At 48.0% G+C, this 20,453-nt stretch overlaps 1 protein-coding gene across 2 annotated transcripts; it reads left to right on the top strand.

The window, feature by feature from the left end:
• The first annotated feature begins 153 nt into the window (after positions 1-153).
• Positions 154-18,132, top strand: ahdc1 (AT hook, DNA binding motif, containing 1). Of its 2 annotated transcripts, XM_008290474.1 has the most exons (6): positions 159-232; positions 10,397-10,559; positions 11,588-12,895; positions 13,023-14,716; positions 15,167-16,919; positions 17,907-18,132. In XM_008290474.1, exons 3-5 carry the CDS (start codon positions 11,708-11,710, stop codon positions 16,911-16,913), a joined length of 4,629 nt encoding a protein of 1,542 aa, XP_008288696.1. In that variant the 5' UTR covers positions 159-232; positions 10,397-10,559; positions 11,588-11,707; the 3' UTR covers positions 16,914-16,919; positions 17,907-18,132. The 2 variants fall into 2 exon arrangements, with proteins under 2 accessions (XP_008288697.1, XP_008288696.1); XM_008290475.1 differs by lacking the exon at positions 10,397-10,559 and having other exon boundaries at positions 154-232.
• The last annotated feature ends 2,321 nt before the right edge of the window (positions 18,133-20,453 follow it).

The raw sequence follows: 20,453 nt of genomic DNA, 5'->3' as shown, positions 1-20,453 counted from the left end.
GAACATTGATGTGGGAGGACTGTCTCCCTCCGACGCGGGGAGCGCAGATGAAGGGGGAACGCCGCTCGCCGACGGCCGCAGCCGCCGAGGCAACCGCTCCGTGACCCGGGCGAGAAGAGGAGCGAGCCCCCCGCCACCGACAGCCGCGCGAGCCGCCAGCCCCGCCAGCCAGCCAGCGTTGACACCGCAGCAGCAGGCAGCGCGAGCCCCCGGACTCCGTCTCTCTACCCCGGTGAGTGCGCGTGCAGCGTCTTATGTACCAAACAGCACACATTTGCTTACTGTCCACTCAGCCAGCTGTGCTGCGCACCTCTGGCTACGTCTCTTGTTGAGTTTTTTTTTTTTTTTTTTTTTTTCTTACATTAACCACGTCGGTACCGGACGCAGATCTGCATGCGTACTGCTCGTGCTGCTGGGTCATCTGGGCTTTACTGTGGGCACGCAGCGTGTGTGGTGAGATCCTAAATGATGATGTTCACACACACACACATACACACAAATAGCCTACACACGCAGTGTGGTTGAATGTGCGCGCAGTGAACCCTGTGTACCCCCACCTGTTTTTCTGATTATTTACAACATTCTCACCTATTAACATCATTATCACTGAATATATATATACAGTGTAGGCAGGGCAGCAGTTTACAGTACCTCCCCAGGTACTGTCACACTGCTGGCACACTCTCTCTTGTTTATTTGTTTTCTCTATAGATTTTTTTTTTTTTTTTACCTGTGGGTGAGTTTGTTGGGACTTTTCTGATAATAAATTCAGTGACACATACCATTGGTTTGACTGTCAGCCCAACTCTTCCTGCTGATGGACAGATGTTTGCTTCATATATAAACAGGAGACAGAGATTCCCAGTGAGAGCCCCCACCCCTGGGTTTCCTCCCCCCCCCTCACCCACCCCCCCATGAGCTGTCAGGGCAGTTAGGCAGGACACAGCAGCAGCAGCAGCAGCAGCAGCAGCAGCACATCCTGCAGTGGCAACAGAGCCGGTGAGCTGGAGGCACGGCATACTCATGGTGGTGATTATCAGCTCTTGTCTGTGGTTTAGTTGGGGAGGAGGAGGTGGTGTGGTGTTGGTGGTGGCGAAGGGTGTGTGTGTGTGTGTGGCGGGGATGGGGGGGGGGGGAATAAAGGAAAAGAAAGAGTGCAGAGAAACTGAAAGAGAGGAGAGAGAGAGAGAGGATGAGAGAAGTCAATGTCAGTGTCTGGGCAGTGACAGTTCGTTATTTAAGGGCCCCTCAGAGACGTGCACAGGCTGCCCTAGTGCAGGTGCTGTTAGTATGCAGAGTGATGCTCTGTCTGTCTGTCTGTCTGTCTGTCTGTCTGTCTCACACTCTCCCAGTCTCACTCCCTCAGTCGCTGGTTGAAGAGTGAGTTCTCTTATTGGCAGGTCCACTTGGACATAATGAATAATTTCAGCCCTGTGAATGCTGGAATGAAAAGGAAATGGCCTTACCTTGGCATTCTGCCGCTGTCTGTCAGACTTGTCTTGAGTGCATGGCCATGTGTGTGTGTGTGTGTGTGTGCGTGCATGTGTGTGTGTGTGTGTGTGTGACAAACAGAGAGAATGTGAACATATAACAGCTTAGGCCTATTGTGCTTCCTACCTGTGTGAGCGGGGCTAGTTGTCATAGCAACGGCCTTGTAGCTCCGTTGATGTTCCTCCTGTCCTCATTGGCAGGGTCAGCGCACCTAACACACCACATCTCGTCTCAAATCTGTGTGTGTTTGTCTTTGTGTGTGTGTGTGTGTGTGTGCATGCACATGTGTACTTCCAAGTGTGTGTGTGTGTGTGTGTGTTTGTGCTCTGGAAGTACCTTTTGTTTGCGCCTTGCTGCAGTTCGTAGGCGTGTAGGTTGATGGCACAGACAAGTCAGAGTGTGTGTGTGTGTGTGTGTGTGTGTGTTGCAGTGTCACAAAGATACACCCTGCTGATATGACAGCCGACAGCTCAACCAATCACCTGTTTTCTCTCTCTGCCTATCAGCATGTGAGGTTGCCGTAGTCAGACGTCCTCTTGATATGGAGGTCGTCATGGAGATGGAGAAGACAGAGTGGACACACATAATCATGTATACACACGCGCAAACGCACACAGGCACATGAAACACCTAATGGTACAGTATATTTAGTGACTTCCGCTGATTTTATGGTGTTTGGGGAAGTTTTGAGTCATATTCAGGATGGTGCAACCTGTTGAATGGCTGAATGGAGGGTTTGAAGAGTTGATGCATCAGTTCTGAGCACGAAGTAGGTTCACTTCAGAGAAAATGTCATTATGTAAAACTCTTTGTGGTTGTGTGAATAATCTTTTATCTCAAGTTAGGGGCGACACATAAAAAATGCCATCAGACAGAGCTTTAGAAGTTTAAACCTGAAAGGATATCCGACCAGAATTTGAATCTGTTCAAATATCGATCCTCTTTACGACTACAACGCCTCTCATTTCAGGAATTTGGCTTCTACAAGATTTGTTAAATACAACAAATAGATTTTTTTTTTTCTTCAGTTACAGATGTTTTGTGAGCATCAACGGACACTCCTCTTTGAACTCTTAACAAGAGCTACAAAAAAAGGAAATTTATCTCACAGATGTGAATGAGTCAGGCCTTTTTAACTCGGTACTTGAAATGCCTCATAAATTACACGAGAAATTGATTTTCGGGCACAAATTCACATAAACAGTTCACATCGTTTTGCAGTGACGGAATTTGGTTGAATAGAGCGTTTAGAGCCATCTTCAGACAGCTCTAAGCGTAAACTGAACATTGAGATGCAAATTATATCAGTGTTTTTTTTCCTATTGTTTCCATGCTGTACTGAACAGTGAGGTTGATACTGTCTGCTGTTATAAAATAAACAACTTTATATACTCTAAGATGTCTAATTTTCATGCAGAGAACAGGAGATTTTTTTTTTGAATAATTTCCAACTTTTACCATTTTTACTATGCAACAAGCTACTACTGCTGGCAAAAAAAAATAATTAGCCATTACTTTGTCCTTGGGGTAAAGGGTCCTGTCTTTTATGACTCCTATTAATCTAATCGTCACCTGAAGTGAAATAGCTTTTGCCACAGGCAGGTAAAAACGTGGTTCAACTCCCACACACACACAGGCAAGCGCACACAAATGCACCCACACACACAGCAACCATTTAGCATTAGTGTAAGCAGTGTTTGTATGCTCCATTCTGTCACCTCCCACACGATACATTCATAAAACGGCTCCTCCGCGCCAAAGGCAGTGACTCAAAAGAAGACATCTCCCCATCTCCCTTTTCTCTCGCCTCCTTCCCTCTTTTTAACCCCTCTGCCCCCCCACATATACCGATCCTTTAGCCAGTCCCTTCTTCTTCTTCCTTATCCACTTCTTCCTCTCCTTTCCTATACGTCCTTCCTCACCTACCTCCTCATTCTCCTCGTCTCCCTCACACCATTTCTCCCTCCCTCCCTCCCTCCCTCCCCCCCACAGGGCTGGTTGCAGCCGGTTTGAGTCTGACAGTGGAGAGGAAGCTTCGACCTCTCACCTCCGGAGGATGGAGGGAGGGAAGAGGAGAGGGATGATGGAGGGCAGCGAGGTGGAGTAGAGGGGGAGGAGGATGAAACTGCAAGAGGCGAGGGAGAGGTCAAAGAACAGGAGGGATTTGCAAAGAAGGAGGGAGAGGAGAGAGCTTGAGGGGGGAAGGGACAGAGGGGTGGGTGGGGAGGAGAGTGAGAGAGAGGACAGAGGGGTCAGGAAGGGAAAGGGGTTGATAAATGAAGGGAGAGCGGCAAGATGGAAGGACAAGGAGAGAGAGATGAGAAGGAGAGAAAGACAGAGTGTGAAGCTGCTGTGTACCTCCCTAACAAGCTGGACAGAATCAGCTCAATTATTAAAGAGGAGCGAGAGATGGGGAAAACACGCAGACACACACACACACGCACACACACACACACACACAAAAGCATCTCTCTGTGTCTGGCACTCAACACAAACCCGACACACACACACACCTATCATCACACTCACACATGTACAGTATGGCTGATTTCTATGTTTCCTAATGCTTGTGTGTCAGTGTGTTATCTTTGTTTTTAGCGGCGTGTGAGTGCGCGTATACATGTGTCTGGGTATGTGTGTTTAAAAACAGTGAGTCAGAGGATAAGCAGAGACTTGTTAGTGATTCTCCTCAACACCCTCCCCTCCCACCACCCCCCCACCACCCAATTTGGCTTCAGCGCCGTCTCAACGTTCCACCAGCGTGGCTTCAATGTCGTCCCATCAATACGAACAGATAATCAGAGCACTAAGGGGTCTGTCTATAAATCCCCGCCGTGAATATAGTTTTCACCCTCTTCGCCTCCTTTCTTCTCTCCTCACTCTTCCTCTCCTCCTCCTCCTCCTCCTCCTGCTCTTCCTCTCTTGCCCGTTCCACCCTTGTTTCTAGTTCTCTTTCTTCTTTCCCTTTCCCCCTCTTTCTCTGAGGAAGTGTATGCCCCCAAGGGACGAAAAGATTCGCTACCTTCCAGGAGAGAAAGAGATTGTGTGTGTCTCTTTCTGCGTGTGAATGTGTGTCCTCCACATGTGTGCGTGCCAGGATGATAGTGTGTGTGTGCGTGAGAGTGAGAACACACACTTCCTGAGACGGAAAGGGAGAGAGAGAGAGGCAGGGGATGAGCAAGGGAGGAGAGAGAGAGAGAGAGAGAGAGAGAAAGCAGGAGGCTGTGGAGGGGGAGGAGAGAGAAAGAGATAAGAGAGAAAGACAGAGAGTAGTCGGGGAGAAGGGGGAAGATGGATGAATGCACTGCGCACTGTGTGCGTGTGTGTGTGTGTGTGTGTGTGTGAGAGAGAGAGAGAGATGGTAAAGAGATGCAGGTAGACAGAGAGGGACGGAAGGGTTTCTTATCCTCTCAGCAGAAGTCATAATTTCTTAGAGCGTGCACAGATGTGTGTGTGTGTGTGTGTGTGTGTGCATGGCTCATTGTGTTTGTGTCTGAACGTGTTACCTCGCTCAGGCTCGAGGCCAAGAACCAGAGAGGTACAGTGGTGGTGTAGCACCGGTGTGTAGCGTGAGCAGTGCGTGTGTGTGTGTGTGTGCGTTTGTGAGAGGTGTGTATGTTGAGGCTGTGGCTGATGAGCTGTCAGTACCTACAGTTGGAATGTTCACAAGGCGGCCATTGTTGTTCAAACAGCCAGCAGCCTTCTCCTTGGCAACGGGCGCTGCAGCAGCGTCTCCCACAGCAACTGTGGAACAGGAGTATGGAGGGAGGAGGTGGAGTCAGGAAGTCAGGGCCGCAGCACAGAGGCCCCTCTCCAAAACGCTGGCCTCAAGGTCTGAGTGTGTGTCGGGGTCCAAGCATCTGGTTTGTGTGTCCTCTGTGTGTGAGTTAGATATGCGTGACTACATTTAAGCGTGTCGGTATGTGTGGTTTTTAAGTGAGTCTGTGGGCTCTCATCAGCAGGACTACGCTGAGTGTGCGTCAGTGGGAGCGTGCGTCTTTGCTCGCACTTGTTTGTGTGTGCGTGCCAACTTCGTGTGTGTGTGTGTGTGTGTGTGCACCTGTGTGAACCGTAAGTGGGAGTGTTTCTGTGTGTGCACCTAAGTGGCTGGTTTCATCTCCTCGTATTTGCATGCGTGTTTCCACACACATCCCCGTGTGCGTCCTTGTTTGTATGTTTTTGCGTGCCCACGTGTGCTGCACTCCTCGCTGTTCCCCAGCTGGCGTGGTTGGTCACATGACCTGACTGAGGGGCGGCCATCAGCAGCGCCAGGAAACTGCCTGCAGGAGAGTGAGAGCGAGTAGAGAGAGAGAGAGAGAGAGAGAGAGAGAGAGAGAGAGAGAGAGAGAGAGTGTCAGGCTGAGTTGAAGATGAGGGAGGGGTGTTGGGGAGTGGGAGCGTGTGTTGTGGGAGAGAAACTGGGGGCGGGAGGTGTGTGTGTGGGGGGGTGCTGGAGAGATGAGAGAAGGAACAGTGAGGAAGAGAAGTGAGGAGGGGGTGAGGAAGGAAGAGGAAGGGGTAATACAGTCCTCCTCATCTTAAAATAACTACAGCATGTAGGTTCCTGCAGAAACAACAGGAGAGAGACAGGCAGATAGTGAGACAGTCAGATGGGGGTGGGGGGTCCTGATTTTGTGTTGTCTAGTGTTTTGAGCTACTTCTCCAGTCCCCTGTGTGCATCCTTGGCTGAGCTGCCACTGTATCTGGTCCGTGTGAAGTCTGTTTATGTTAGATGTGTGTCTGTCTGTCTGAACGTCTGTCTGCCTTTTTGTTTGTCTGCACATATGGTTTATGTGTTGGTCTCTGTTCATTTATACGCTTTGTGTGCGTGTATGGTGTGTGCGTGCACGTGCTTGCTCTTGGCAGGAGATACAGCGCGCACGCTGATGATGGAGATCATTAGGAATTTCCTGCAGCTGGGGAGGTGGCGGTGGTGGTGGTGGTGGTGTTTTTTTTTTTTTTGGAGGTGAGGCAGCGGGATGGGTTGGATGTGAGCGGGTGAGAAACAGAGGAGAGGTCAGAGTGAAGGAGAGTGTGAGGGTCTGTATGTGAGTGAGTTAGTTGGACTGTCTCTACTTGACAGACGTGCGTGCATGGAGCTGCAGCCCACTGAAGCCCAAAGTTCAGCTCAGTTCTGAAGGGTTGTTGGTGGTAAATTGTGTGCAGGCATGTTGGCCCTGGTGCTGTGATTTGTGTGTATAACATTCCTCACCCCCTTTGGCACTCTTAGAACCTCGAGCTCAGACAATCCAGGTCTGTTGATTAGAAGAGTTTGGATGTGCTGAAATCGTTGCTCGCTCCTCAGGCCAGTCGGGCTACAGCGCTCTGCAGTCAAGGAAAGGCCTTCAAACTTAAATTTTTACTGTTCTGTTCATTTAGCTGAATTAAAAGTTTGCAGAGATTGGCTAAACTTTACATAGTACGAAAAGTAAATATTGAAAACTTTTCTCCCACCATGGGAAGAAGAAGAACGCCTTTAGATCTAATATGTAAGACTATCAGCTTAAGATGATGTCTAGGTTCTGCTTATGCTAAATGGGGTTTATTTTTGTGTACTGTGATGCTGCTCAAGATAAACAAAGTTTGTTTCTTTTAACCTCAAACTGATGTAACAATATGAATTACAAATATGTTCCCAATTATATTGCTCTTCACTCAGAGACATATAATTTATGGTCAAGTGCTTGATTTGATTACTACACACAGTGAGTGTTTACAGTTAGTCAGCCACTTTAAAGTGATGCTGGGTAACATCATGTAACATGTAGTGTTTCCCTGACAAACTCGGTCACATTTACCATCTGGAATACAACCTGCCACCCTTTTTTCTCCACCTTTTTTTCTGCCGAAGACACAGACGATTTGAAAACAGTTAGTCGCCAAGTTGTTTTATCAACTGTCTTTTGCATTGTTTCCTTTTTTGTCGACAGATTCCATTGTTGTACATAGGCTGGAGGCTGTTAGCGCTGCAGGTTGAGGTTGCATCAGGGCTGAGGTGATGTGGAGGAACGAGAGACTGATGGTAGCTGAGTTTCTACAAGGTGTCACTCAGTCTCTGTGGACCCCCTGACCCACTTCCTCCTCCCAACCTCTCCTCTTCTCTCCTGGCCTCACATACACTTTCTCCATCTCGCTCCCTCTCTCTGTTTTATCCCCCCTTTCTTCTTATCTGTCTAAACCTCTCGGTGGAGCTCCCCCCCCTCCTCCCCCTCACCACCTCTCTCTCTCACTACCTCTCTCTCTCTTTCTCTCTCTCTCTCCTCTATGTCCCCCTCCCTTACACCCCCCCATGCTGTTTCGGTGCTGCTGCCTGTCTCTTAGCAACAACTGCACACCCGTTAGAGCTCAGTGAGTGCTTTTACAAACACACCCAGGAAGACACACTCGTACGCGTGCACACTCGCAGGCACTCACGCACACACACATGCGAGTGTGCACAACACTCGCACACTCATACACACAGGGTCTAGTTCCTCATTGAGGGTTTCTGCTGGCAGGCCTGTGAGTCTGCAAGCCTTTGTGGCAGTGAGATAGATGGGAAGAGAATAGATATGCCGTACAGCTACCATGTACAGAGTCATCAGACTATGCACAACAGGGCAATTGCCCAAACTGGAAATTGACAGGCTCTAGTCCCTGATTTCACACTGACATGTGCGCACATACACTCTGTGGCATGTTGCGTTGTTGTTGCCGCTCCTGCGTGCACACAATAACACCGAAAACTTTTAGAAGAGGATGAAAAACACGTACAAGATCAAAACAGTTCAAACAATGTCATTCATATGAGAGCTGCTCTTTGTGAAACAGATTCAACAGATCATCATGTGGGTACAGCGCACACCATCGGCTGTTTTCACAGAGACAATACTACGCCACTGTGTGTTCCAAAGCCCCAGAGCCATTCACAGTAAAATGCACCAAAACGCATTTGCTACGTATGACGGTGATTATATTAGAATGGCGGCTGATGGATGCCAGGAGTGTTTGCTTAAACAATGAATCATAGTGGGAGTGTTTGATTGGCTGGCATCTCAACCCTGTCAGAATGCCCCCCGCAGAGCACAGTAGAGGGATATTTGTGTGTCTTTGTTTTGTGTGTGATCGTGCATGAGCACATATGTGTGCGTGATACGTCTGTCTTTATGTGTAAATCGATGTGCGAGTGTGTGGGAGGATGAAGCTGTGGGGGCATATTAGCATGTGAGTTTGTGTGTTGGTATGTGTGCCCGCGTGTCTGTGACAGCGTGTGCACGTATGTGTAAGCACATGTGACGCAATGTTTAATTAAAGTATGTGTTCTTCTCCTTCTCTCACAAACTGGTCAGATGAAGCCTTAATTAATGAGTGCTGTTAATTAGACTGGAGAGAAAGTGAGAACGAGAATGGGAAAGAAGGGAGGGAGGGAGGGAAGGCAGGGAGACAGGAGCGGCCACGGGAGGGAGTGGGTAAGGGGGTTAAAGAAAGTATGTGTGTCGTGTGTGATTGTGTGCGTGTGATTGTGTGTTCATCTCCATGTTTGTCTGTCCCAGTTGTGTCATTCCTCAGAGCAGCAGAACATTGAGGTTGCTCTGCTCCATGTGTGCAGCCCCAAACTCTGCTACAGCAAAAAACTCTCCCATTCCTCCTCCTCCTCCTCCTCCTCCTCTTCATCCTCCACTGCTTTGTCCTCTTCTGCTCCCTCCACCTCCCCAACCAACTTTTTCTTCCCCATTTTTCTGAAATTGCTCAAATCTGTTTTTTCGTCCATCCTTTCTTCGCCTCCCTATACTTCTTCCGTCTCTCACCCTCTCATACTTTCCCCACTCATTCTAATGTCTCTCACTCCCTCCCCTCCACATCCCCTTCCTTCACTCTCACTCTCTCTGTCCTTCTCCCTCCCACCTAATCAGAGCCATATGTTGGAAAGAGAGGCAGAGATCAGACGATGGACATAATTGTGTTGAATGTGGAGTGTGTGTGGTACAGTGTTCGAGCCAGCCGTGTGCATATATGCTCGCAAATGTTGCGAGCGTTCTTGTGTCAGTGTTTGGATGTGTGCATGCACGCAGTGACATGCGAGTCTGACAGCACATGTGGTCCAGATTTTGTAATACTTCTCTGTGTTCTGGATGTTTGTACTTGTGCTCTGCTCTGGGTTCCTATAATCCCTGCACCGTTCCTGTCTTTCTGTCACCTTCATCTCTCCATCCTCTTAACACCTCTCTATTCATCACCTCTCTGCTTCCCCCTGGTGGCTGTGATTATTCACACATTCTCATTCTTGTTGCACCCTCCAAGTCTAGTGCTTTGTAATGCATTTGAATAGTTTTGGCGAAATGTGGCGTGCAGCGTGAGTATGTGTGAGTCTGTATGCGTGTGTGATTACAATGTTGGGTTGTTTTTTTTTCTTTCTTACTCAAATATAGTAAGATTTATATGTGGAAAAATGTACTCGATCCCAAAGACAATACACAATCCTGCGAGTCTGGTCATCGTCATGTAGTGATGATCAACAGTATGTGTGGAAATCCAGTTGCTGGCTTGTGTGTGCTCCTGGAACACATCAAAATGAAACACTAACCACAATTAGACTTTGAAAATATATACTGCAAGTCATCTCTCCAAAATAATTGCGTCTGATGTGAGATGGTGCAGCCCTCACCAAAATACTGATTCTAGTCTGGTCTGATGCATGCTGTGACATCATGTACTAATCTCTTATTCTCTTTTTCTTTCTGCTCCACCCTCCTCCACACTCCTTTCTTTTTCCCGTCTCTCTGTTTCTCCCACCTTCTTCAACTCTCTGTCCCTTCCACTGTCTGTCTGTCTGCCTGTCTGTCTGTCGGTCTCTATGTCTTTGTGTCTGTCTTTCTTTCCTTCTTTCTTTCTTTTTTTCTTTCTTTCTTTCTTTCTCTCACTCTAGCAACCATGGGCAAAAGACAGGAGCAGAGGGGAGAGAGAGAAGTATGTGAGCTCTCCACTGCAGTATTGATGACCCAATGATCCCCTGCAGAACAGAGCCAGTCAGGCAGACAGAGTGAGGCTCAACTCAGAATCAAAATCAGAATCAGCGCCACAACCATTCGGTAAAAGCAACCAATTGAGCAGGATATGAATGGTAAATGTAATCGAATGTTGTAATGTTGCTGTGTGGGTGGCACAGTTAATAGAAGAGAGTGCATTACAGATTAAGTTTGTGGCCCGTTGCCAAAATGTTGACGATTCTATCACACAATCAAAATTCTGAGCCGTAAATGTTGGATTTTTATGACTCCGCGCCGGTGACCGCTGAAGCATTATGTTTTTCGGTTTTACTTTTGTCCATGCAAACATACGAGCATTCGTCTGTCCGTACCAATCTTGATCACGATATCTCTCAAGCTCCTTGTGGGAAATTCTTCAGATCTGACACAAATGTTCTCTTGGGCTTAAGGATGAACTAATCACATTTTGCTGGTCAAAGGTCAAGGTCGCTGTGACCTCACAAAATGTGTTTTTGGCCGTAATGCAAGAATTCATAGATAAATTAAGAAAAAAGTTCACTCAAATGTCTAACAAGATAAAAATGATGAAGGCATCATATGTTATATACTAAAGGTCAAAGGTCAGCTTCACTATGACATGATAATGTTCTACAAAAGCCCTTTTGTGGCTGTTATTCAGTGCCATAACTCAGGAACAGCAGGGGAGATTGTAACCATATTTAACAAGTGAATTGGTGAAACACATCTTGGATGGTCACTTTGGAACTGTGCTGATGGTATAGATAATCTCTCTCTGGTTGAAGATGTGTGTAATGCATACAAGCTGTAGAATTTGAAGCTTCTTTGATGCAACATCTGTTTTTGAACCATCCTCTACTGTCAAAGCTACAACTTTGTCTTCACTACATATGTTGTATGAGTCTGGACAAACATGGATGTAAACTGCAACCTGTCTAGTTGGCATGCACCTGAAAAGGAGTAATTCTAGTTATTTGTACGGCATGTTTAATGCCTCACAATGACTAGTATATTTAGAGTCAAGGCATATGAATTAAATGTCCTAAATGAAATAAGGAGAGATCAAAGTGTTTCTCAAATTCCCATCCAGTTGTTTTTATTTCTGTCTTTAGGTTTTTGAATCTTCTTGCCAGCTGTTAGAGGAGGACAGCAACAAAGACGAGATACTCACTTGCATACAGGAAAAACATCCCTCTTTTTCCTGCCTCAGTACCAGCAAAACTGTCCACTGAATGAGTGGCTTGTCGGATCACCTACATACAGGCCAAACTGGGGCTCCAGTGGGCTGTGGTGAGACTCAGGCAGAGGAGAAGGGGTGTGTGGAGGAGCTGGAAGGGCTGGAGGGGCCTGAGTTCTGGACCAGGGAGCTCGGGCTCCAGGGGGGGTTCCAGGACCCCTCTCACGATGGACTGGCACTGGTGACGTCCGACCACATCCCCCCCTCCTCTCCCTCTGCCCTGGCCAACGGCCTCCATCTACAGAGGAGGCTGGGGCACAGCACCTGCCGGCGGAGGCAGACAGAGACTCACACTGCTGAGACACACACATTTGCAGAGACACTTAGAAACATGCAAACACACCTAGACCCAGATGTGCATGCACAGGCCTTTTCACACACACATATGGATATCAACGTGCATACAGGTTCTGTAGTGCCAGAACTCTCCAAAACTCTCACATCAGAGGCCATGCACACAGCTTCCCCTCAGCCCTTGTCTCTGGTACTTGGTAATCATCCTGCCTCCACCAATCAGCTGGCAGCCCCAGTCCGGACTACAGAGACAGACACACCCTCCCCCTTTTGTCCAGTCCCTGCAGTCCCAAACCCAAACGCAGACTCTTCTCCTCTTCCTGTGGAGACAGAAAAGAAGTATGCACTGCGCAGCTCTGGACGTCCCCGCTTTCCTTGCCACCTGCGCAAATCCTCCCGCCTCCGCCGAAGCATAGAGGATGGAGAAAAAAGGGCAGGGAGGGAGAAAGGAGGAGAGGAGGAAGACGAAGTATTAGAGGAGAAGATCTGGAGTGTTAAAGAGGAGGAGGTGGCCGTTGCAGATAAAGAAGAGCATTCATCCGTGGAGGCTGTTCTCCCCACACCCACCTGTCATACAGACATTCCTCTTGCTCTAACTGTACCTAAACCTGTTCCTAAAGCTATACCTAAACCTGGGCCCAGATTAGGGCATAGACCTGGACCTAAATCCAGGTCTAGGCCTGGACCAAAATCTGTCCATAAAGCAGGTCCTAAAAGTGTAATGAAACAGCGTCAGGCAGCCCAGGCCCTCCACCAGCGTGCTACCAGTCATCTTGCATTTGTGAATACGTCCGCCATTACTGCACCTCTGCTAACTGTGAAGGAGGAACCTGTTGCAGATTTGGGGTTATGTCCTCCCAATAACCGCAGACGTGGTCGTTTTGTTGGCGTAAGTTGATTAAACGTTACTGTATTTTTTTTTCTTAACATTAAATACAATTACATGCTTTGCATAAGAGGATGTCTAGACAATTTGCTTTTGCAAATAAGATTTTATGTTATTTTTTGCTTTTCAGGTGAGGAAGATTGTTGTCAAGGTGGCTCGCATCCCTGTCAGCCTCAGTCGCCGGCAGAAGAGCTACAAAATTTCTAATTTGGAGACAGTCACAGGGACAGAGAAAGTTAATGATGGCACTGTGGAGGGCTCAGAGCCAGTTCGAGAGCCAACTGCACTTCTCCGTATGAAGAACAATGGAAAGAGTGTGATGGTGATGTTCCCTCCTGGAGAGCTCCCTGTGATTCTGAAACGCAGGCGTGGACGACCTCCTAAACAGGCTGTGCCAGGAATACAGGGAGAGCCTCCGATTGCTGGGAACACTGGTGGTAGCGGAGACCAGCCTAAGAAGCCCCGGAGGCGGCGTCGGACTAAACTCCCTTTTCCTTATCCGTCCTATGTTAATGACACAAATGATGTGAAAACAGAATACGGGGATGTTCTCTCCAAGCTGGCCTTTTTAAACCGACAGCCCCCTGCCACTGGCCGCTGCTCTCCCCCTCGCTGCTGGACACCTAGTGAGCCAGAAAGCTTTCACGCGCCCTTGGAAAACCCTGGCATATCCACCCTGCTCCATCGGCTCACTGGGTTTAGACGCCCCCGGGGTGGCAGAGGAGGGGGTATTGGAAGAGGTGGAGGAGCAGCAGGGGGGATCGGGGGCAGTGAGTGCAATAAAAGCACCTTCAGTGACTTCTTTGAATCCATTGGAAAAAAGCGGAAACTGAGCCCCCTGTCTGAGCATGGATTACCTAGGAAAAGGGGGAAGGGTGTGGGTGGAGTTGGTAGGGGAGGGGGTATGGTAGGAACAGAGCCTGGGGGCGAGAAAGTCAAGAAGAGACGTGTGAGAAAAAATGGTGCATTTAAAGGGGGCGGGGTGTCCATGGGGCAGGACTGGCCCAATGGGGCAGGTGGCTGGGGGGAGGATGGTGCTATGGACAAGGAGAAAGGTTTAGGTGGTTACCAGCTCTGTGGATCCCCGAGGGGGGGTTTTTCCTCCTGCGACATGGGGAGAGGGGGTGCCTACAGCAGTTCAGGAGGAAGCAGAGGAGCGGGGCCAGCTGGGGAAGACTCACAAGGCCTTTTTGCTGGATATTTTCGATCACTGCTCGACTCTGACGATTCCTCTGACCTGTTGGACATCTCCTCGCAGTCAGACCCCCGCAAAGCTTCATCCACCCCTGGTTATGAGCCATCCAGCCCAGCTACCAGTCACAGCTGGTCTCCTGCGTTCCCTAAGTGGAGCACTAAGGGTGGAAGTTCTGGTGCGGAGGGTCCAGCCCAGGCGCATGGCTCCTCAGCCAGGCCTCCATACAGCTACGGCAGCCTGGCCCAAACATCGCCCACCACTTCTACCTATCCTAAATCCACTCCTCCATCTCTCTCACACTCTCCCAGCTCCCCACATCCTGCCTCTTATGGCCACTACTCCTCTGGCTACTCCTGCTCTTCTCCTGCAGTGCCACAGAGGTCCTCAGACTGCAGCTTTGCCTATGGGTCTGGTCACAGCAGTGGAAAGGGCACACCTATTGGTCAGATGGGTTATTCTAGCTATCAGGCATCAGCCAAGCGGGGCTTTAGTGGATACCCTGGAGCAAGGGGGGAGTCAACAGGACCCACATCACCTGGAGGCGGGTTCATGTCTGTGGCCAAAAGTAGCCCCTTCAGTTCCTCCTCCCCAGAGGGCTACAAACAGTTCTCTAATCAGTGGAGCTACAGGTAAATCACTCGTGGTTGTCTGTTGTCATACAAATATACTCAGCTAACAAATACAGTTAATTCAAGTAAAGTCTGACTTGGTGTGAACCGAAATGAATATGTAACTAAACCTTTTCTTCCGCTCAAAAAGAAAAGTGCAAATGAATTAAAGTCTGATCGTAACAGGATCAAAGAGATGTGAATTACTCAATATAAATGTTTCACTCCAGCACATAATTTTCAATTTTACCACCTTCACCGTGTAATTAACATTCGGCTAAATGTGCACGGTGCTTACACATCTTAGCAATCCATAGTCAGAATCTGTATTCAGAGTTTTCCTTTTTCAGTTTCGATTGGTGGAGCTGCAAAAAGAGCAGCGGAAAGGGAAATATACTCAGGAACAGAAATGTTGCTCAAGTGCTATTTGTATGTTTTATATTATGTGTTGGCATATTTCTATTTTTTCAGACATGGCTATGGTGGCTGGTCAACAGACAGCTTCGGGCCTCAGTATCATGGCTATGGTGAATACGGCTCCAATGAATCCAAAGACATCTTGGATATCTCAAACTACACCCCCCAGAAGGCCAAGCGACAGCCGTTTCCTGAAAGTTTATCAGAATCCTCTTCTGACTCTTCACATCTTGGCTCTGCAGCTACTGGTAGTGGTCTTGGCTCCACAGGTGGCACATACAAACAGAATGAGGTTGTTTCTGCCCCTGGAGAGGGAGGTCAGTCAAGTCTGTCCAGTCTGGAGAAACTGATGATGGACTGGCATGAGAGTGCCTCTGGACCTTCATATAACTGGAGCCAGAACGTCCTGTTCCAGGGTGGGGGAACCAGCAAACCCGGCCGTGGTCGTAGAAAACGGACTGAACCACAACTCGACAAAGATGGGGGTTCTGCTTTACATTCTGATTCCCCATCCAGTCCTTCCCCAACACCTACTCCTGGACCAAAGCGGGGAGGGGTTGGAGGACGGGGCAGAGGGTCTAGAGGGGGCAGAGGAGGTCTGTCTCCCTGTCAGAGAGAGCGACCATCGGGGTCCAAAGGCAGAGGCAAGGCTGCCGCTGCCTCAGTCGTGGGACTTGTGTCTGCTGGAGGTCCAGACGGGTCTGGGCTGTTCCAGGAGGGGCTGGATTATTACAGCGGAGACAGTAGCAGCCTCTCTCCCCTGGCCACACCTAATCCTGCACCGCCTTCCAGCTACCTCCAGGACCCCTGTGAGTACCCCTCCCCATATTCTGCCCACCCTTCCACACCTTCTTCAGAGGAGCGATATCCAGCCTTATACCCTGGAGAGTCCTCCTCTTCCCTCTCGCCCAGTGTCTCATCTCCCCCTTACCCCCCTAAGCCCACCCCTCCACCGCCCCAGTCGTACCACCTCCTCCCCTCCAGGACCTTCTCCCCCTCCTGCTCCCCCTCACCACGGTTAACACCCCACTGCGGCACTGCACTGAGTCCCTCGCACCGTCCTCCTCCAAAAGACCCCCAGTTTTCACAGTATGACTCCCCCAGCTACTGCAGCTCCCCCTACTGGTATGGACAGACGTCGCACAGCGGCAGCCCCAGCCCGCACTCCCACAGCACGCACTCAAACACAGCCATGCACGCGCACAGCAACCCGCACACGAGTCCTCATGGAAACACTCATGGGAATTCCCTCACTAGCCCCAGCGCAAACACACACATGACCCCGACTCCCCACGACACACATCCTCATAACACGCAGCCCCACGCAAACCTGAGCTCACACACCAACACACTTCCCTCCTCACACCTCCAGAGCAACCCCCTCTCCCACTCAAACCCCCACACCAACAACCAGCCCCTCCACAACGCACACACCACCCTCAACACCCACCTCCCGTCCCACACGCACACCAACCCCAGCCCCAGCCTCCACTCCCACTCGACGCCTGTGCTTTACGAGGAACGCAGCCCTCCCTCCGCCATGACCCACCACAAGCAGGGTCTGACCCCCCACGCCATGAGCACAGGCCACCGCCAGGGCCCCTTGCCTCACTCCCCCTACCCCAAACCTCCCCTGGACTCCTCGCCCCATCAGGAGGACACTAGTGGCTACTCCCTGCCCCAGCAATCCTACCAGGGCATGGGACTCCGCTACCCCTCCCAGGCGGCTCAGGGCAGTGGGGTGCTGTGCCAGCTCCTGGACCCAGCCAGTGATGACAGCTTCAGCGTCACCAGCCTGTAACAGCAGGTGAGTTTATTTAACGTTCACATCAACAATAAGCCCATCCTCAGACTGAGCTGGTGTTTTTGACTGCTAGCTGTCAATTTACTTATTGATAGACAGAAAACCTGATCAGATGTTTTCAGAGCAGTTTCTTCATTGATATTTAATGGATTATTAAAAAAATGGGGGAAATTATGTCACAAATCAATTAATTACATGATTTTTAATAAAATGATTAAGCACTATTGTTATTATTAGTAGAAATCCCACTAAACATGACCTTAACAATTATAATCTGCAATTACCGTCTCACAGACATGAATTGCTGAGAAAATGTCTTTCAAAGGCAACAGTAACAACATTGTTTTCATTCAACCATAAATGGATCAGGTCACTTTTTATTGATAACCAATCAAATACAATTTAAGTCTCGCAGTACAACACAAAGCATTTGCGTTGCCAGAAAAGTTTTCCAGCAACGTAAGCTATTGTAAATCTGTTAGCGAGCGAAGGGAAAAAATGGCATCTGTCCTGGGACACAATTATAATAAACAGCATTATAAATCAGTTTTATTCAAGATATATAATACTCTAAGAACAAAAAAAAAAAAAACACAGAATGTCTCGGACTGTCGCCACCAAGTCTGTTAAACTGTTTCTCTTTCCTCCTCCAGTAAACAATGCTGAAATAAATGAATCACACTTGAACCTTATAATTGAGTCATGCCCATACTTACAATTTTGTTTTGCCAGTTTTTTAGAAGCTATAGGTGGATTTAAATAAATAAAATAAAAGCTGTGAATGTATTCAGTACACATATGTAAGTCAATAAGAATGCAATCCAGCAGCCACAGTGTGCATGTTATTTACCACATTATTAGCAAATCATTGGAAATATGGCTTCACTTACAATCATTTGATCACAGTCAGAAATATATTTGTCTCATACTACTCCCTTTGTCTCTTTTCCTCTCTTTGTCTCTCCTTGTCTCTTTTTTTTTTTCTTTCAGGTGCATTCAATCCAAGCTTTTACAGATTTGCAAACATTTCTTTTCTTTTCTTTTTTTTTTTTCTTTTCTAAGGGGACTTCTTTGTGAGAGACTGTGAAATGAAGGGTGAGAATTTAGCTGCCAGCTTTGGACAGTAAAGCTTTAATTCTCCAGCATTGACAATCAAGATCAACCGCAACTTAAATACCCAAGCATGCACATACACAAATGCACACACACACAGAAACAGACGCGCATGTGCAGATAAGTCCACTACCTAAACACAAACACATAAAAAACCCATACATGTGCACACTCACTCGCACTCTGCGCTGGAACGAGGGAACGGCCAAGAGGAGCTGACAGATGAATACCAGACGCTCACGGACAGAGACAAACCTATTTCCACATCCCTTTGAGTCCCGCTGTGATACATCTCGCCAAATCTTTCCGGTTCTGTTCTGTACATCTGCAATATAGAAAAACTAGGATCACACGGTTCTCTGTCTCGCTCTCTCTCTTTCTCTCTCTGTTTTTTTTCTCTGTTTACTCCCAACTTCCCTTTCCTCTGCTAAACCAGCAACCGTGATCTGCACTCAACTCACTAACCTGGCATTTCTGTCTTGTGCCCTAACATGAACCGCATCTGAGCCCAAATCAACTTTTTAAATACCATGAGCCTAGCAAATGTCCCGCTCTGTGCACTCCTTGTGTTGTGTCCCATAAGAGAAAAGTGGACTAAATCAGTTTCTGCTCTTGAAATACCAGCATCTGTACATATGACTCCAGCTCCAAGCCAGGGGGCCTCTCTTCTCTCTGAAGGCCCGTCATCAACTTGCCCTCCTCTGCGTTCTGCCATGGTTTCTCTGCTCTGGGGGGGAGGACTGCAGCATGGAGACTCAACATCCTGTGTTTTGCTGTTTTAACTACAAGGGAAAGAGACATTGAAATTACACAACGGCCCCAAAGAGACTCTTGTTTTCTGTGTGCGAGTGTGAGACAGAGGGTGCATTCGCGTGACAGCAGTAATGCATGTATTTGTGTGTACGTGTGCATATATGTGTGCATATGAGTGTGTGTGCGTGCCTGTGGGGTCAAAAGGAGTGAAGCTCCCCAGACACAAAAGTCTTGGCGGGGCCTCATTCTTTCTTTCACTCTCTCCCTTCTTTTTCTGTGGTCTTGTGTTGTTTGGTGGTTTTTGTGATGAAAAAAATTGTATATCTGTCTGTTACATATCATGTATGTATCTGAGGTGCAAAATATTTAAATACACATTCTGTTCTTGCCATTGGTAATCGTGTCTTTAGCATACAGCTTCTTTAACGGATTAAGGGAGGTGTGGGCATATTTTTGCGTGCGTGCGTGTGTTTTAGAGCCTCCCCGAGTATTGGGCTTTGCCCAGGCTGTCTGGGACTGTGAGCGAGTGAGCGAGCGAGTTCAGTCAAGGACACAATTCGACAGGGAGTGAAAGGGAGGGGAGGAGAAAAATGGATGGCGGGTAGAGCAGGGGAGGATGTGTTGGAGGGAAAAGAAAGAAACCAGACTGAGGAAATCAGAAAAGGGTGTCGAAGAGGTTTTAAAGCCACTGAAACAAAATGCACAAAACTGCAGCTTCAAAATTCCTCTTCCAAATAAGGAAATGTGTTAAAGCGCAAAGTAAAAGCTGGTGCTACCACAGAGCTGAGAGGAAAGGACCCCATGCTCATTTCGTGTCCTCACAGGGAAACTTGCAATTGTACAGCAAATATTGTACATCTGCAGCTTGTGTGTACGCATGTTTGTGCCAGACAACCAGAGAGAATGAGAGAGAAAGAAAGCAGATGGGGGAAGTTTACTGGCTGCATATTGTGTACAGTTTGTCAACAGGCTGACTAAATAGACTCAGACATGGCCGGAGGAAATGTGTTTGCTGTGACATTCCACTGTATGGTGGAAGGGGACACGTACTGTCAACAACACGACATGACAGACAGAGAGGGGGAGGGTGCAGAGCAGCAACTCTCTGTCAGGCTTTTCTTTTGTACTGTATAAAACACTGCCGTTTCATTTGCATACAAATGTTTATCTTCTACAGCCAACTTTAACCTATGCTGTAAGCAAGTCTAACAGCACTTCACCATCATCGGTAACAGTGTTTCTCAGCAACTAGTATGATAAAAGTGGAAGCATCCACCAATTTAGAGTTCAGCACATATGACAACATTCTAAGTATTTAATAATTTATAGTATCTGTCAGCTATTTGTCTGACCTCTCCTGTGCGCTACCCGTGTAGAAACACCACAATTTCACAAAACTCCAATATAGTAAAAGTATTGAAATATTATCATGAAAATGTGCTAATCGCGTTAAAAGGGAAGGAATGTTCCCCGACAGTGTGAGACATACATATTCATGTCAGTGCTGAAGGAGGAGATCATTTTAACAAGTTCATGCAGTGTTGGATTTTATAATGTAAGTATGTATAATCTTTTATGTATAATCTTTCTGATGGAAGAGACCAATCCCATCAGGGTAGAAGTGCTTCATCACAGGATAAAGGTGATCACTCTGAACTACATTGCGCTGAT

This window comes from Stegastes partitus, unplaced genomic scaffold, assembly GCF_000690725.1.
Source record: "Stegastes partitus isolate 25-593 unplaced genomic scaffold, Stegastes_partitus-1.0.2 Scaffold676, whole genome shotgun sequence".
NCBI classification, from domain to species: domain Eukaryota; kingdom Metazoa; phylum Chordata; class Actinopteri; family Pomacentridae; genus Stegastes; species Stegastes partitus.
This window is presented reverse-complemented; position numbering and strand designations above follow the sequence as displayed.